This window comes from Thalia democratica, chromosome 1 (assembly GCF_965202585.1).
Source record: "Thalia democratica chromosome 1, ktThaDemo2.hap1.1, whole genome shotgun sequence".
NCBI lineage: Eukaryota > Metazoa > Chordata > Thaliacea > Salpida > Salpidae > Thalia > Thalia democratica.
Genome location: NC_139165.1, coordinates 30,973,138 through 30,989,680, shown reverse-complemented (window position 1 = coordinate 30,989,680; position 16,543 = coordinate 30,973,138). Strand labels below are relative to the sequence as shown.

Here is a 16,543-nt window from a genome sequence, read left to right as displayed (position 1 = left end):
ATAATAGTAATAATTAATAAATAAAATCAAACCGTCAACAACTTTACATAAAAAATATAATGTGTTACAATCACTTGCTGCATTATCATAATATTCTACCAATATAACATTGTTTAGAAAATAATAAAAATTACAGATTAATTTTTGTTTTTTTTGAAATCGTGAAGCATACTGACTCAATGGGAACCATATACACAGTAAAATTCAAAATTTATTTTTTTCAAACTTTCCTAGCAGGTAGTTAGATTTATATACTCAGTTGTTTTGTTTATCTTAAATAAGAGAAAAACGTTTTACCAGAAAATAAGATAACAAATCAGCTTAAAAAAAGTTAAATTGAAAAAGTTTTGAGTAAAATAATATTTATTTTCATAAGTAAACTTTACTCATTATAAACATGAATAGTTAAGAAAATTTTAAGTTTCTAAATATAATAGTTAAGTAAAAAATAGAAACAATGAAATTTGTTTTAAAACCAATTCTTCAGAAGCAACCTAAAACACTTTATTATCAATACCATTAAAAAAAAATTTTAGGTTACTATCTTATTCCTTTTAAGCATTTTGTAATTAAACTAACGAATAAAAGGCAAACAGAGTTTAAACAAAACACATAATAAAACATTAATAACTTACTAAACTATCAATTATGAGGGCTATAAAACATTTTGTTTCAAAAAAAGCTGAGAAAGTTTTTATTTTCTAACATTTTGGCTGTTTTTTAATACTTAATTTATTTTTCTTAATTTAGTTCAAACAGAATCAAAAAAATTCTTTATACAATTTTTACCTAGTTTTTTTACAAGATTTTTTTTTCAAATTTTCTTCCGCTTGAAGGGGTTGTCGAACTGTGAGAAATCGGCTGTGACGTCATCGCCATCAGAATTGTTCGTTACGTCATCTGTATGATGTCGCTTCCTGCTGTCCGTCGTCATGGAACTGAACTTGGTTGCCATGGGCGACTTGGTAGCAACTACCTGATGGTTGGCAATCAGATCGCTTCCACCAATCAGCGTCTGAATGGAATCCTGAAATTTCCTCTGCTGTTTCCTGAACTTCTTGAAATTCTGAATATTTGATATTTTTAAAGTTGAGCCAGAATTGAAAAATTTTAAATTGTGAAATTATTTGTTAATTATTACAAGTCACAGCAAAATTTTAAGAGCAGCAATTTTTTAATTATTTAGTACGAATCTGTTTGTAAGTCATCCATAGATAGATTAGCTTAGTACAAGTTTTAATAAATATATATATATATATAAACAAACTATCTTGTTAATATACATAAATGTTTATATCACATTGATAAGTTTAAGTGGTTGAAAAACAGTGCCCACAAAATAAATACATAAATTTCAGTATAATAAATTTAAAAACAAATCTTAATTCTTATGTTCATACCAATTTTCAACCAACCTTTACATTATTATTGATGTTTGTGTTGGATTTTTTGTTCTTGTTTTTGACCATCAGAGGCATTTTGACTACGTTGACTAGCTGACCATAATCTACTATTTCTTCTTTCTGAAACGTTTTTTAATACTGGTTTTAGTTTTAATAAAAGTAAATTAAACTTAAACTTTTTTTTTATCAATTCTCAAGATTTTTAGGTTTTCTGTTTTTAAAAATTTAAAAGAATAAAAAAATGTTTATTATTCAAAAACTCACCTTAAAATTATTTCTATAGTTTATGTGACTATTTTAATTTTGTGTTACTAGACAAATAAAATGTTTTAATAGCTAGTTATTATTTTTTTAGTTCAACATTACAAAAGCTTCTAAATACCTTTTGTGAAAACAAATAGCTTATAAACAAATATCAAATATTAACCTGACAATTTTGCGATTTTACTTCAGAGTTTTCAACTTGACTTTGGCATTGAGATTCAATCTTAATAGAAAATAATAATTAATATAACTAGAAAAAGAAAAAAAAAAGAAAACAGATACAAACCTGTGATTTGTCCAAATTTTGTGATTGAGATTTGTTTTCAGAATTTTCAACTTGACTTTGGTACTGAGATTCAATCTGAATAAAAAAACATTAATTACAGCTAAATTTAAAACGATAATTTAACACAAATAGGTATTTACCTGTAAATTATCAAACTTTTGTGATTGAGATTTGTTTCTCGAATTTGCTAGTTTTGATTTCAGACTATTTTGAGGTTTAACCTGCTATAGAAATAAATATTGTATAACTCGCAAATTAAATTTAACATCGAAAATAATAATATTAGCTTACTAATCATTCAAAAAGTTTTTATAAAACTGTATAAATTTATAGTAGTTTTTTAACTTATAAACTTTAATTAAAAAATATTTTTTATGCTTTTAAATGTTTATTTCAATACACCTTAAAAAAAAAATAGAAAAATGCAGTCTTATTATAAGTATAATAAAAGTAGTAAGCATCAAGGAACCTTAGAATTTTTGTTTGTATTTCGTTGACTTTCACTACTAGCAAAGAAACTTGACACACCTAAAAAAAAAGTACAAAATAATTATTTAACTGTTGCTACTTGTAAATCGTACAAAACTTGTACTATTACTAATAACTAAACAAAAACCTAGTACATACTTTACTATATGCAGTTTAGGTTTTATAATATATATCTAAAACATTTAACTATTTGAAAAACAAATTTTAAGAAAGTTTCTAAAGTCTAACTATATTTGTTAAACACGACAAAAATAAAATTGAGCATACCAAAAACTTTATAATACCTAAACAAAAAACTTTATTTTCTAAAGTTCAGTTCTATTCTTAAAAACAATATTTTTATTAAAATAGTTACAAGAAATTTTAAGATAAAAACGTAAGGAAACAAAGTTAAACGCATACAATATATTAAAAATAAAAATTATTTGTTTTTACATAACTGTTTAAAAACAAAAATTACACAGAATCTATAAAATAAGCATAAAACCGACGAATCATTAAACTCTATATATATTCTAATCTACTTATGTACATTTAAAATCGTAATTATAAAACCAACTTGCGAAACTTTTAGTCTTGTTGTTCTGCGAATCTTCTACTAAGAAGCTTTTTTCCTTGATAGTTTTTACTGAGTCGCTTCTCTGTGAACTTTTAGCAGAGTTTCTACCGAGGGGCTTTTTTGTGGGTTTCGAAGGAGCTTCATCGTCCTCGTCCTCGCTAGAAGAAATGGCCATTCTGGCGTTTATCGAACTTATCATTCTCATCGACTGGGATTCCCCGAATATAGACTCCTCAACAACTTTCAGCTGGGAACCTTCAGAGTTTTTGTGGGAGTTTTCGAGGGTTTGCTTGTCCCAAATTGAAGATGACACTGAAGATTTGGGCTTGGCGCTGAAAACATCCCTGAAAAAATTAAATTTTGTCAAAATTGAAACATTAGTTGGTTTTAAAAACACAAACAAATCTTTATATACTTTCTGTCTTAAACTTATAATGATGTTTCTTATTAAGTTTATGATTATGGTTACAATGATAGTTACCAAGCCATACTCAAAGCTTAATATTAATAAAATTTATACTGTGTTTTAAACTTATTACGTCATACTATATCTAATTTATCTTATAAAAAAGTTATACAACGCAGCTAACATTGAAGGCTGCTCTGAGTCACCAACTAATTCACTTTTCTTCTCACTGCTGCCCTCAAGTGTTTCTTCGTCATCAGTTTCAGCAACTGCGTCCTCAGGGTTGCCGAGCATCAGAGAGTTTTCATCCTCCTAAATTTATTGCCAATTTTAAAAAAATAAAAATTCATACCAACAAACAAAAGTTATTAGAACATTAATCATTTTATTATCAAAAAATATCAAACAAATCTAACATCTTGTGAAGGTGGCAGTTGTGAAGTAGTATCAACATGTCGTGTGGTGTTATTACTGAATTGAGTTTCCATCAAGCACAGAGGGTTGCAGTACACGTCACAGTTGTTGTGCAATATCGACAACGCCACCTCGTGGTCCTCTATGAGTCGCATTTTCTTGCTATGGGGGATTTTTAATTAATTAGGGTGAATATTTAAGGCTTTACATTTGTTTGGATAAGGTAACCAGCTATTTAATTTTGAATATATAGAAGTTAGCTGCACTGGATTTAGTTGTTGTAAAGTTAAAGTTTAAACTTTATAAAAGATGCAAACATTTTGTAAATGAAAACATAGAAAAACTTAACTTAAACATAAAATTGATTTAAATTGGGTTAAAACGATTAGCCAACCTAACAACAATAAATTTTTAATAAAAATAGTTTACTATTTCAAATAAAGTTCATTATAAATTGAAATTGAACTTTTTTGTTTTTTTTAATTCAAAATTTACAAAAAAAATAATGAAAGTTAACAACAAACCTGTCAAGATGCCTTTTGATTTTATTGTAGTTTTTGTTTTTTGGTTGAGACAAACTGACTTTGGGCTGGATTACCACACAGTTCGGTTTGTCTACTATTTCGAACGAATATTTTGAACACTTTCCTACCAACATTACGTTACCACTCGCATATCTTATTGCCGGCTCAAATTTAGTCATCTGTTGTTAATTATTACAATTTACTATTTTAGTAGTATTTTTTTTAACAAATTATCAACAAAAGAGTACTATAAAACGTTATTTTAATAGAATTAACTTATAAGCATTAAATTATCACCAACTTGTTGTATTTTAATTGATATAAGGTTATTTATGAAAATTTAAAGAAACATTAAGTATTACAAAAACAACAAACATTAACCTGGGAGTTTTCAAAGAACAAAAAAGATTTGTTTTTAAACAATTCGCTACGTTCAGGTATGGTACTGAAGGTAACTTCCTGTGTGTCCAAAAATTTCTCTGCCAACTCCGGCAAATAACTGAAATTTATAAACTATTTTGAACTGTTTTTACAAATATACATAAATATCTATGTGCAAGTTAATTATTCTATTTTCTACCCGGATTCAGTAGAAAAATTACGACTTTGTCAAGTATAACAATAGTCAATTATGATAAAACAGAACAGTTTATGTAAAAAATAAATTCACTAGTAAATATTATACAAGATGACTTTAGATAATTAGTTAAAATAATATAAATGTTGCATAAATTAAATTGTTAAAACTTAACATATAATAAATTCATTAGCTTTGTAACAACAAATTTAATAAGAATACAATTTAACAAAGCATTGTTTTATGTTAAAAGCAGTATAAAAAAACTTTATTTTTATAAAAAGCAAATTCTCAAAACATTTTAAGGTTAATAACACCTCAAGACGACTTAAAAGCAGTATCCAGATTCCAGCAGATCTCAATTTGAAATAAAAATCAGATCAGGTCAGATCTTAGTGAGAAAAAATATCATAATCCGCTTAATACTTAAAAACAATTGAGCAAATATTACAACAAAATTAAACTCAATATTTAAATTAGGTAGGCAAATGTGTAATATTAATTTGAAAAACAACAACTAACTCGTCTAGATTTGGCTCTAATCTTTTATTTTGATAAAAGTTGAGAAGTTCATCAAAATAATCTGCGTTGACTAGATGGCATTTTCCACAGGCTAATGCCGTTGTCAACTGTAGTATTCACTATTTATTAAATTTGTAGTAGAATAAATAAAAATATAATCTTATTCTCACTTATCTATTATATTCAAGCTAGACAGAATACCTTTTGTTTACTTGCTAGAGATTTCTATATTATTAGCTACTACTAAGGTTAAAATGTTTATAAACTTAACAGAGATCAGAGTTTCCCAAAGTGAGCCGTATTAGAAATTTAGGGTGCCTATAAACCTATAAAGGGGGGGGGGAGGGGGGGGTGAGTAGTAAAGGGGCCATTAAGCCATGAAGCCATAGTTTAAAACTTACACTGTAAAGGCCTTAGTCGTTTGTAAGGGTAGTTTTGAAACGATACTAGATATTATGGGTAAGTTTTGAAATTCACAAGCCATAAGCTGTAAAAGTGGGGTCACAAGGATATAATTTAAAACTTACACTAGTGCTCTGGAGTTGATAATAAAGAGCAAAAAGAAAACGTCTTAGGCAAAAAATGTAGTTTTTTGAGAAATATTGTTGAAGGGGCCATAGCTTTTTTAACTTTGCAAAGGGGACTTGATGAAAAAATAATTGGGAAACCCCGATACAGATAAAAAATAAACATATCTAAATAAAATAAGCCAGTATTTATTTCGGCCATCATCAACAAAGTTGAGATGTTTTATGCCATCGATAATAAACAAAGTCGTGCGGTGAAGTTTATTGTTTATTAAATATAGTAAGTAAACATTTTTGTCTATATGCAGAGATAAGAACTTTAGAAGAAACAAATAAACAAACCTTGATGTTAAGAACAATTTTTCCCATCACCATGAATTCCACGTTATCAGTAAATTCTTCCACGATCTTGAAACCCAGCATGGATAAGGTGTCTTGAAGGTCCATTTTGGTTAATGACGTCATATTGGAGAGAAAGACCTTTGAGGCGTTTCTCTTCACTCTGATGTTCAATTGAAAAAAAAATATTAAGTTTAAAAAGTACAAACATTTTATTGTTCTAATTTGAAAACTGTTTAAAGCTTATCTTTTTTTTTTGTAAGAAGTTTTCAAACTGACTATTTAATTTTTTTTTGTGTTAGTTTTTTGCTAAACTGAACAATTAAAAAACATTTATAAACTAAAAAATTAAATTAAAAATAATAAAGAAAAAAACAAATGGTCTGTTTTTAAAACAAAACATTTTTGTTTATTATGGTATCTTTGACTTATTGTTAAGAGTCTAAAGCAGGGTTTTCAAAATTTTTTTTTAAAAGACCCACTTTTTGAAACAAAAATAGCCATGCCTCCCTCCAACAAGACTATTCTAAAAACTACCATTAAAAATACTTATAACCTTTTTTTTTTTGCTTATTATCTGCAACTCAAGAATATCTAGTGTAAGTTTCAAATTATGACCTCAGTTAAAATTAGTAAAATAGCAAGCGAAAAAGTAAACATTCTATGACTTTCCAAAATTTTAAAAGCAGCCCTTTTCCACCCCTTTACTAGTTATTTCCCACCAACTTACTAAAGTTGCCCTCAGGGGGCAGTATTGCCAATTTGGAAAACCCCTATTGAGAACAACTTATATTTTAGTGTTTTTAAAATAAAGCACAATATCGTCTCTTTTGGGAAACCATAAACAATTAAACTCTAAATATATATATATAATAAATTAAAGTTGTAGATTTCAACAAGCCACCAGTTGCTTTTAACCTTTTTGAAAATATAAAGTAAATTTTTGAGAAACACCTGATAAAAATAGGGAAGTTTAATAAGTTAAGTATGGATAGATAAAATTAAAAGTTTATTTTTGTATTTTTCATCTTCTTGTTTTGTTCAGTAACCTGCAATCTAGGAACGTACTTTAAACACAGCGCAAAAGTGCATACCCAACTAGTAGTGCGTACCTAGGAAACTTTGGTCTTCAATTACCTACATTAATCCAAAAAACAGACATGTTAAAAGCCACTAGCGTTAAAAAAAATGACTATTAGAGCAAATTTCCGCAAGACAATAACTTTCACAAGAAAGATAAAACATATATGTTCAAAGTAAAGCCATAAATCTTGAGTATTTATTTAATAATGTACATAGCAAAAGTTCAAAGGCTACCACTATTCTTGACAACATTTACACAAGTCTGCCATTCTAAAGGGAAACGCAATGCTTATAACAGTTGTGAAAAGCTACAATCAGCTTTTAAAATATGTTGAAAAGAATTATGTTGCAATCATTGGGTATGTAAATGTTAACTGTACTGTTTGTTATTTCTGTTTACCCAAACTATCTATTCTATTTAATTTTTTTTTATTTCTATGTTTTAATCATGAGATATCGCATTTGAATTGCTCGTTTCGTTATAATCGTTAACAAATAAACTTTGAAACGTTTGTTTTGAATACTGGATTTAATATACAGCTTGTAAGTTCATAAACTATTTATTTATTTAGTTTTAATTTAATACAGCATAAGTAATTTAGAATATAATATTTTTGTTTTATTAATTTTAAGCTTGAAAGTAAAAAATACATTTCGAACACAGCGTTTTTGAGAAGAAAGTGCAACTATACTAGCAGTACGTACTTAGGAAGTGTGTACCTAGGTGGTAGGTTTCTATGTTTGAGCAATTCTAATTTTTTAGCCTAGTCTTTGTTTAACAAAAAAAATATTACAGTAAGTATTTTTTTCTATTTTTAGTAAATATATTTTTTGCTAAAATGAAAAATAAATTTTTTGCAAAAAAAAAAAAAAAAAATTTTTGCTTAATTATTCTAAATTTGAGTCATAAAAAGCGTATTTTTTTCGATATTTTTATTGCTGCAATTAAAATTATTTTAACTTTTTAAGAAACATATGTTTAAAACTTGAGGTGTTTAACATTAAAATAGAGGAATATATTAACTTATAAGGTTTATTTTTTGTTATGAAAATTTTACCTTACTTAAACTTTACGGAAAATTTTTACAAAAAAACTGAACATAAATTAAAATTAGTTTGTCTATGTATCATATAAAATTATTCTAAACACTTCAAGTTTAAAAATGATACTCCATTTTAATTTCAGAAATGTATTTTTTAAACAATGTCCCTTTGACCTGAATTTGTAGCTTTCAACTTTTTTATAGCTTTGATATTTATAGATGCAAGTAGGTTTTCTTTTTTCATTAATAATAGTACTCAGCAAACTTTATAAGTATTGTTCATTTAATATAAGTTTTCAAATTTAGGCTTAAAGAACAGAAACTTTAAAAAATGTGTAAATTATATGAAGTTTAAAGAAACCTAAACAATGAATTGAAAGCACCGATTCTGATCACGCAATCCTCGTTTACAACAAGCTGTTTAGGTGCTCTTGTGTAATTGAAACTTCCATCTAAAACTTCAGAGCATTGGAAGATGCCAAATTTGGATTCGTCGTTGAATATTATGTCATGGTCTTCTGTCACCTTTTTAAATATATTTCAACTACGTAAAATCACTTAAAAATATTAAATTTTACATGATATTTAAACTTCCAAAACTTATATTAATAAGTCCACATATGCAACTATAATGTATCATAAAAACAAAACAATGCTATTACGTTCTGGACAAGCCTTAAAAAAGTTTCCAGGTAGTGTGTGACTCGATAACCGAAAGGTTTTTTGTGCACCAGGTCTTAGAACAAATATTTCGAGCGTTTCTATTTTTTTATTTAAATAAACAATGTTAAGGTTTTAGAAAAAAAAATTGAAAAACACATGTCAGTGTTTCAGTATCTTGCATAGTATGTTTAATATTTATAAAGTAAACAAACTTGTACATTTCCGTGCTTTCTACTTATGGAAGAATCTCCTGGTATTATAATATCACCATCTGTAAAACATAAGCGTTTTAGAAAATGAATATACCTTAAAAAAGTTAGGCTTTAATGTTTAAACAATTCAACTAGTCTTAATTGATAGTCTCACTTTAGACAATTAATTTCTTTACTTAAATAAACTTATTTTTACTTAAGTAAGTTAAACCTTTAAAATATTTAATATATATTTTTTAAATTATTTTCAAAAGTAAAAGAAAATATTTCTGGCAGCTAAAGCTATATTTATTGAAAATAAAACCCATACTAAACTACCATTTAGGTTCTGATAAAGGATCAACAGAAAAGCATAATATTTTTTGATAACCCGTCATGTGCTAATTAGTATTATCTTAATTTTTAATGTTATTTGTAGTTTCATGAAAGTATAGTAAAATGTAATCTTGTATTTGTGCTTTAAATAAATAGCTTGTGAGTATTAAAGTTGTGTTGAAAAAGGAATTTATCAAATTTTGATTGCAAATGAAAGAATTGATTTCGTTAGAAACAAAATGGTAAAACAGAACTAGTAAGTTAATTAGCACATACTAACACAGAAAATTATACTTATTGAATACTTATCAAATTTATTACGTACATTTTGGGTTGGGTTATTTACCAAAAAACAATATTACACTGCACTAATCATTAAGCACCAATCTATACCAAAAAAACTAATTAAGAGCACTTTTTGAAAATGTTTTTTTTTTTTGAATTCCTAATTATGCACATAATACACTTGAAAAAATTATGAGCGTATAAATTTTTTTTAAAGTGCTTTTAGGTAATAGCATATTAAAAACTTTTACTTTTATTATTTTTGTTTGAAGTTAATAAAATGAAAACTTTTAAATCAATCAATCTTAAATATTTTTTGATATTTTACAACTATTTGTATGGACCAGGGACGTAGCTAGCTCAAAAAAGTTACGAATCTACAAAAATTAAAACATCTGAAATGACGCGTGATAAGTCCTAGCCGGAACACAGCAATTTAAACTACCTCTAATAATATTGAATTTATCTGAAAATATGCAGTTATGTTAATACATCAAAAATGGAATGTTGAGGTACGAGTGATAACTGTATACAAGGCAATTTACTTTGCTCCACACCCCATATGACTCTTTATGTGTTGCCACTTGTGTAAACCCAGAAAACATTCATTAAAATAAGTATAAGAAAAACACAATTTCACTCAAAAACATTTACAGTAACCTCTCGCATCTTTACGCACTTGTGACGTTACGCACTCTCGTTTAGTTACGCATTTTTGGAATTCTAAAAATTCAAAACATAAACATTTTAATACTTTTTAATATTGCACAAACTAGGTTTATTGTATATTTTTATTTTAAAATATACTTTTAAATGCTAACTCACCTCTCTATATCTTTAGATTTAGTAAACTTATGTTCCTTGACTAATTTATAAACATTAAGTTATACCTCAGTAAATTTCATTCCTACTCAAAAAATCCATTAATATACTTTCAATACAATGCAAGAAAAGTTTATCCTTATGTGGGCAATGGTCAAATTAAAAAAAGTTGTAGTAACATAAACCATTTTTATTAAACCTTATACATATTTTATATATTTTTGTTCAAACGAAGAAATCCATTACAGCACTAAATGCATAATTTTGTATAAGGCTATAGAAACAAATTTTAATATAGACAACACACCATTTCTTAATTTTAAACAAACACTTAATTATAAACTGAATTTGCTAAGTAAAATAAAAAATAAATGTAAAGTATCAATTAAGTCACATATAAATAAAGATAAAATCTACATAGTATTAAAATTAGTAAAAATTTTTTACAAATATCATTATTTTATATAAATTTAATTTTTTTTAATGTATGTATATTTTATCTTTAGTTTACAATATTTATAAATAAAATAAACAATTAGTTAAAAGTGGCAAAATCCCCAGCCTGCTTTTAATTAGAAGCAATATCAAAAAACAGCCATTATAGTTAGTATATTTTGTACCTCTTGTATCTTTACATATTTATTCTGTGGACACAATGTGCGCAAATAAGCGAGAGGTTACTGTACATCGTTTTGATAATCAAATATTTAACGTAGTCAATAGTATCAACAAGTTATGCAAATTTTTGTAACATAAAATTGTATGATTTTTATTTTTGAAGCTACAGCTTCCATTAGAATCAATTTTGCAATGCAGCTTTTTGTCAAATTAAAGCTTTAACGCGCTAAATGTTACAATTTAGATGTAAATTCGTTTAACTTTTAAGACACTAAAAATTCTAAAGAGTACATATATGTCAAAATTATCTCCTAGGAGAGCATAGCTAAGTATAAATGAATACTAAAAGCTATGAAAGCAAGTTTTTTTGCACATAAGTATACATTTCTGTAGATTTGCAGAAACGTACCAAGCTACATCCCTGGTATGGATAGATATTTACCAATGCATTTCAATTACTCTTTTTTCATACTATGTTAACTTTAAACTACACATAAAATGTCATAAAAAAGAAAATTAATATTTGCTGAAATCAAGTTTAAAGTATTTTCAATAACACAGGGTTGCCACTCGTTTTTTCCAAATTTTTTCCAGGTTTTCCAAATTTCTTCCAGGTTTTTAAAAGTACACATTTTTGGGTCTATTTTTAGTTTTAAGTAAATTTCTATATTAGAAGTAGTGTTAAATAGTATAAAAACATTGAAAAGATACTGTAAAGTTACTTTAAATGTATTTTTTAATAAAAATTTTTTTGATAATGACAATAAATTTTTGTGTCAAATCGAAATTTTACTACTGCCAATGTTAAAATTATTAAAAATTCCAGGTTTTTTGATCAATATTCCAGTTTTTTTTCAAGTTTTCTTAAATTCCAGGTTTTTCTAGGTTATTTTTGCCCTAAATTGTCTAATTCCATGTTTTTCAAGGTTTTTCCAGGTTTCCAGGTAAAGAGGCAACCCTGATAACAATAATTAGATAATTTTCTTACTACACATGTTTAAAATACAAATGAAGTTACACATGAAGGTTTGAGTAAATACTTTATTTTCATAACTACTGATTTGATATATTTTGACAATATTAAGACAAAAAACAGTGATTAATGAAGTCAAGGTTGATTTAAATTTGAAATTTAATTTAAGTAAAAATAAGAAAAATGTACTCCAATGTTTATATAAGTAAAAAATTCTAAATGAAATTTAGTTTTAAAACTACTTCTTTTAAAGACTGCAAAGTTATTTATTCAACCTAATACGAACAAACTTGAGATTATTTTTAGTTGAGCAAAAAAGATTATAAAAACGTATGTACTTAAACTATTATTGTTTTATTTGAGTTTTATAAAAAGTTTCGATTTAGATTTGGAATAAATATTTTAACAGTTATAATAATTTTAATAAATTCCTAAACTCAGACTTTGATAAGATAGTTTAAATATAGAAATTTTATTATGTGAATACTGTAAACATTTTTATAATTGCTCAATTTCAATTATCAAATGGTAAAACTATTGATCAAGCATTAAGTTTTAAATTAGAATAAAAGATCTATTCAGTACTCAGAACTCTTTATTTGTGGAATTAATTATCCATGCTCATTTTATAACCATAAATTTCTTAAAAGACAGCTTTTATAACAGATACATTAATCGAAAAAATTAGAGGTACACTTAGAAGTTATTATAGCAATAAAATGATGCATTTTAAATACAACTCTTAATTAAATAAAATACTTAAAACTAAAAATATTTTACCAAGAACATAAAACTTCAAATTTCGGTTTTCATACAATGTGCTATTTAAATAATGTATCAATACATTCAAAGTAGAAAACCAGTTTATACTATTAAATTTGAAAGGATTGTTGAGAACAAGTGATTAATAGAAAAAAAACAAACTAAATTTAAACTCAATCTTACCTTTTCGTCCTATTGAGTACTGATTTTCAGGTAGAAGGTAGTGCTTCTTTGTACCTGCCAAAAAGTTATAGTGTTATTTTTTATAGTAGTGCTTAATTTATGTATGAAGTTTCATTATAGTTTTACTATAAAAAGCTATTCTTAATTTTTATAGTAAAACCTATGAAACTTACACAACTGCTTATGATTTTTATAAATTCAAAGTAATGCACAACTGAGTAAATTGGCAAAGTAAGTTTATGTCTCGTGGTTCAAAGCAGTTTCTCACAAAGTGTGCAAGAAATCACACATAAATTACAAAAGATAAACTTTTATTTTTTTAAAACCATGCAATGCTAGGTAAAAAAATTAAAAGCTTGTTTCAAAGCAGTTTCTCACAAAGTGTGCAAGAAATCACACATAAATTACAAAAGATAAACTTTTATTTTTTTAAAACCATGCAATGCTAGGTAAAAAAATCAAAAGCTTATGTTAATTTGTGTTTTATTTATCAATTTTCTTTGGTGTGCTTTTAAGTAGAGTTATTAACAAGTGTGTTTTTTAAAGATTTCCATTAAAGAGTGATAATTCTGCTATTAAAAAGATTATACATTCATTTCAATTCTTATTTATTCAAGCATTAAATCATTATTAATATTTAATTTTTTGGTAGGTTTGAAATTTTAACAGCAGTTAATTTTTAAGTTTCGAAAATCTATTACTAATTTATTTAAATAAATAAATAAAAGGAACATAAGAAAACACATTTTAAAGAAATATATAGTTGAGCTAAGTCTTTTGTAAAATATTTTACCAGATTTTATGTGGATAAAAAATTAAGTTTATAATTCTGCGTCACTTAATTTTGAACAAACAAAAATAATTGCTTTAAAATAAAAAAGTATTTAAGTTCTATGTAAACCAGAAAAGTTTGTAATGATGTTCCATAATGAATATAAATAGTTTGTAACATAAACAACTATATTAAACCATATCAAAAAATTTAATTTTTGTATAATACTCCACTTAAAAAAATTACTTTACAAATAATGTATTTTAGCAGTCGTTCTCATTTAGACAATCAATTAAGTTCTGATTCCAAGTTTTTATAAATTATTCTATTTTTTATAAACTAACCAGAAAGTTCTTCAAGGATCCACATGCTAATTAGTTCGGATCAAATTTAAAAAATATTTTATTAAACTTGTATCTGTTAAAAATTTTATAAATTGCTTTTGTATTTAATGTTATGTGCAAATTAACTGATGTTCATACAATATAAAATATGAAATTGTTAAAAGAATCAAATAGAAAATTCATAGATAATTAAATATAAGTAAATTAAATAAAGATTTTTTTCACCTAATGTAAATTTTGTTATTTCTAAATTTACATGTAAATGTTGTTTAAAATTACAGGTTTTGCCTAGATTTTTAGTTATTTTTGTTCACAATTCTGTTTTTTGTCAACTTTTTACTAAATTTCACATATTTTAGCTTTTTCCTGGTTTTTATTGCCTAAATTTTCAGTTTCCAGGTATTTCTAGGTTTCAAAGATTTTTGCTAACCCTGAACAAAGCTTAATTTTATTTAATTTGAAAAAGTTAATTACAGACTAAAAAATGCAATACAGGCAAATGATTTCTATTAGTGGGCTGTAGGTTACTACCCATTGTATATACCGCAGTGGTTGGAAAACTAAACATGTAGACCAAATGTAGCTTGCAAAACAAAAACTTGTAGCTATTAAGGTTTTTTTTTCAGGTTGCCACACACTCAGGATATTTAGAAACTTAAGAAAATCTGAGGTTGTTTATTTTTTTAACCAAGGATGACTCAGACCAGTTAAGTTTTTTTTATGAAAAACTCAAAACAGTTTAAAAATTTCAGGTTAAACTTTATTTTCTTTAGATTTTTAATAAGATCTAGTCAATTTAGTTTCAATGTTTTGTAATCTCATAACCTATTTTGTTGATGAACCTGATTTTAGCTGATTTTAAAAAGTTAACAGGGGTGTTACACATTCAGGATAAATTTTTGAAATTTCAGGATGGCTTAGAAAAGCTCAGCATAAATCTGAATGTTTTTTTTGTAAAACAGGATATATACTTTTCAAGAATTTTAATGAGACTTAGTTTAAATATTTTGTTCTTTAATAACCTTTTTTTTAAAGAAGTAGTTTTAATAGATTTTGAAAAAAATAATAAATAAAGAATTTGAAAAAACTCAGGACAGCTAAGATTCTTCAGGACAGTTCTTCTAATTTGAATAAAACTCAGAGTGATTCAGGACAGTTTAATAACACTCAGGTCTCAAAACAGTGTTTTTAAACTCAGAGAGTGGCAACCCTGTTTATATAAAGTACTTAATTTAATTGATAAAAAGGAATTGCAAAACTTTACAATTAGGATCTCAAAAATAACAGGGTCGCAACTCTTTAAATCAAAAACATCAAACTAAGTTACCAAAAACTGTCCTAGTAAACTTAAACTATTCAATATCTTTTAAATCCTTACTTTATAAATAAATAAAAAGCTTTTCAACAAAACTGATTTTACATTTATTTTATTTAAGAAAAGATTATTTTTACATTTGTAATCTAGTTTTCATAGAAAAGATACTTAAAATCTGCTGTTATGTTAATAAAAATACAATTTTTTTTATTTGTTGTAAATTGTATTATTGTCATGACCTTTGCTTTTTTATGTTTGGTTGTGATATAATAGGGTATGTAAAGTTTTCAACTTTTAAGGTCATAGGGGGGATAATTTTTTTTTTCAAAATTTTATCTTATTTTATATAGTGTTTACTAAGCTACAAGATTCTTTTTAAAGATTTAAAGAATTCAAAATATTAATAAAATAAAGTTTAATCTGAACTATAAGTCATTTTTAACCCATTAACAAAATTCAAGTAACTTATGAGATACAAGTGTTCAAAGTTGGTGACCTCAATAGGTTCCTTATAGAAGGAGAAAACTAAAGACTATTTTACTAAAAATCTGATGTCTCTTTCCTTTTTTATTAACCGTCTTAAGACTTTCACATTAAGTCAGTAACTTATATTGAAATCAATTCAATGAAGGTTTTTTTTAAATTTGGAACATAATATTAATTAAAAAAACATGTTTTTATGTTAGATTTTAATTTTTTATTATTTATAAAACAGCAATATTCATAGTCGTTTAAACTCTAAAATAATTGTTTCCTGATAATTATAGGTCTCTATCTTGAATAATAAAAGAGAAAATACATTTTTTGTCAGTTTTTAAATTTTAGAAAAAAAATTGACAATGA

General features: G+C 25.7%; 1 protein-coding gene across 1 annotated transcript; it reads right to left on the bottom strand.

Moving 5' to 3' along the window:
• Positions 1 to 666: 666 nt before the first annotated feature.
• On the bottom strand, positions 667 to 14,452 carry LOC145835201 (uncharacterized). The gene is made up of 17 exons (XM_082942768.1): positions 14,386 to 14,452; positions 13,270 to 13,323; positions 9,312 to 9,370; positions 8,798 to 8,961; positions 6,314 to 6,473; positions 5,445 to 5,551; positions 4,727 to 4,844; positions 4,346 to 4,524; positions 3,824 to 3,983; positions 3,592 to 3,719; positions 3,002 to 3,345; positions 2,423 to 2,481; positions 2,094 to 2,177; positions 1,954 to 2,028; positions 1,831 to 1,890; positions 1,416 to 1,523; positions 667 to 1,066 (listed from the first exon to the last, which is right to left on the bottom strand). The coding sequence occupies exons 1-17, from the start codon at positions 14,408 to 14,410 to the stop codon at positions 815 to 817; spliced, it is 2,136 nt and encodes a 711-aa protein (XP_082798894.1). The 5' UTR covers positions 14,411 to 14,452; the 3' UTR covers positions 667 to 814.
• Between the last annotated feature and the right edge of the window lie 2,091 nt (positions 14,453 to 16,543).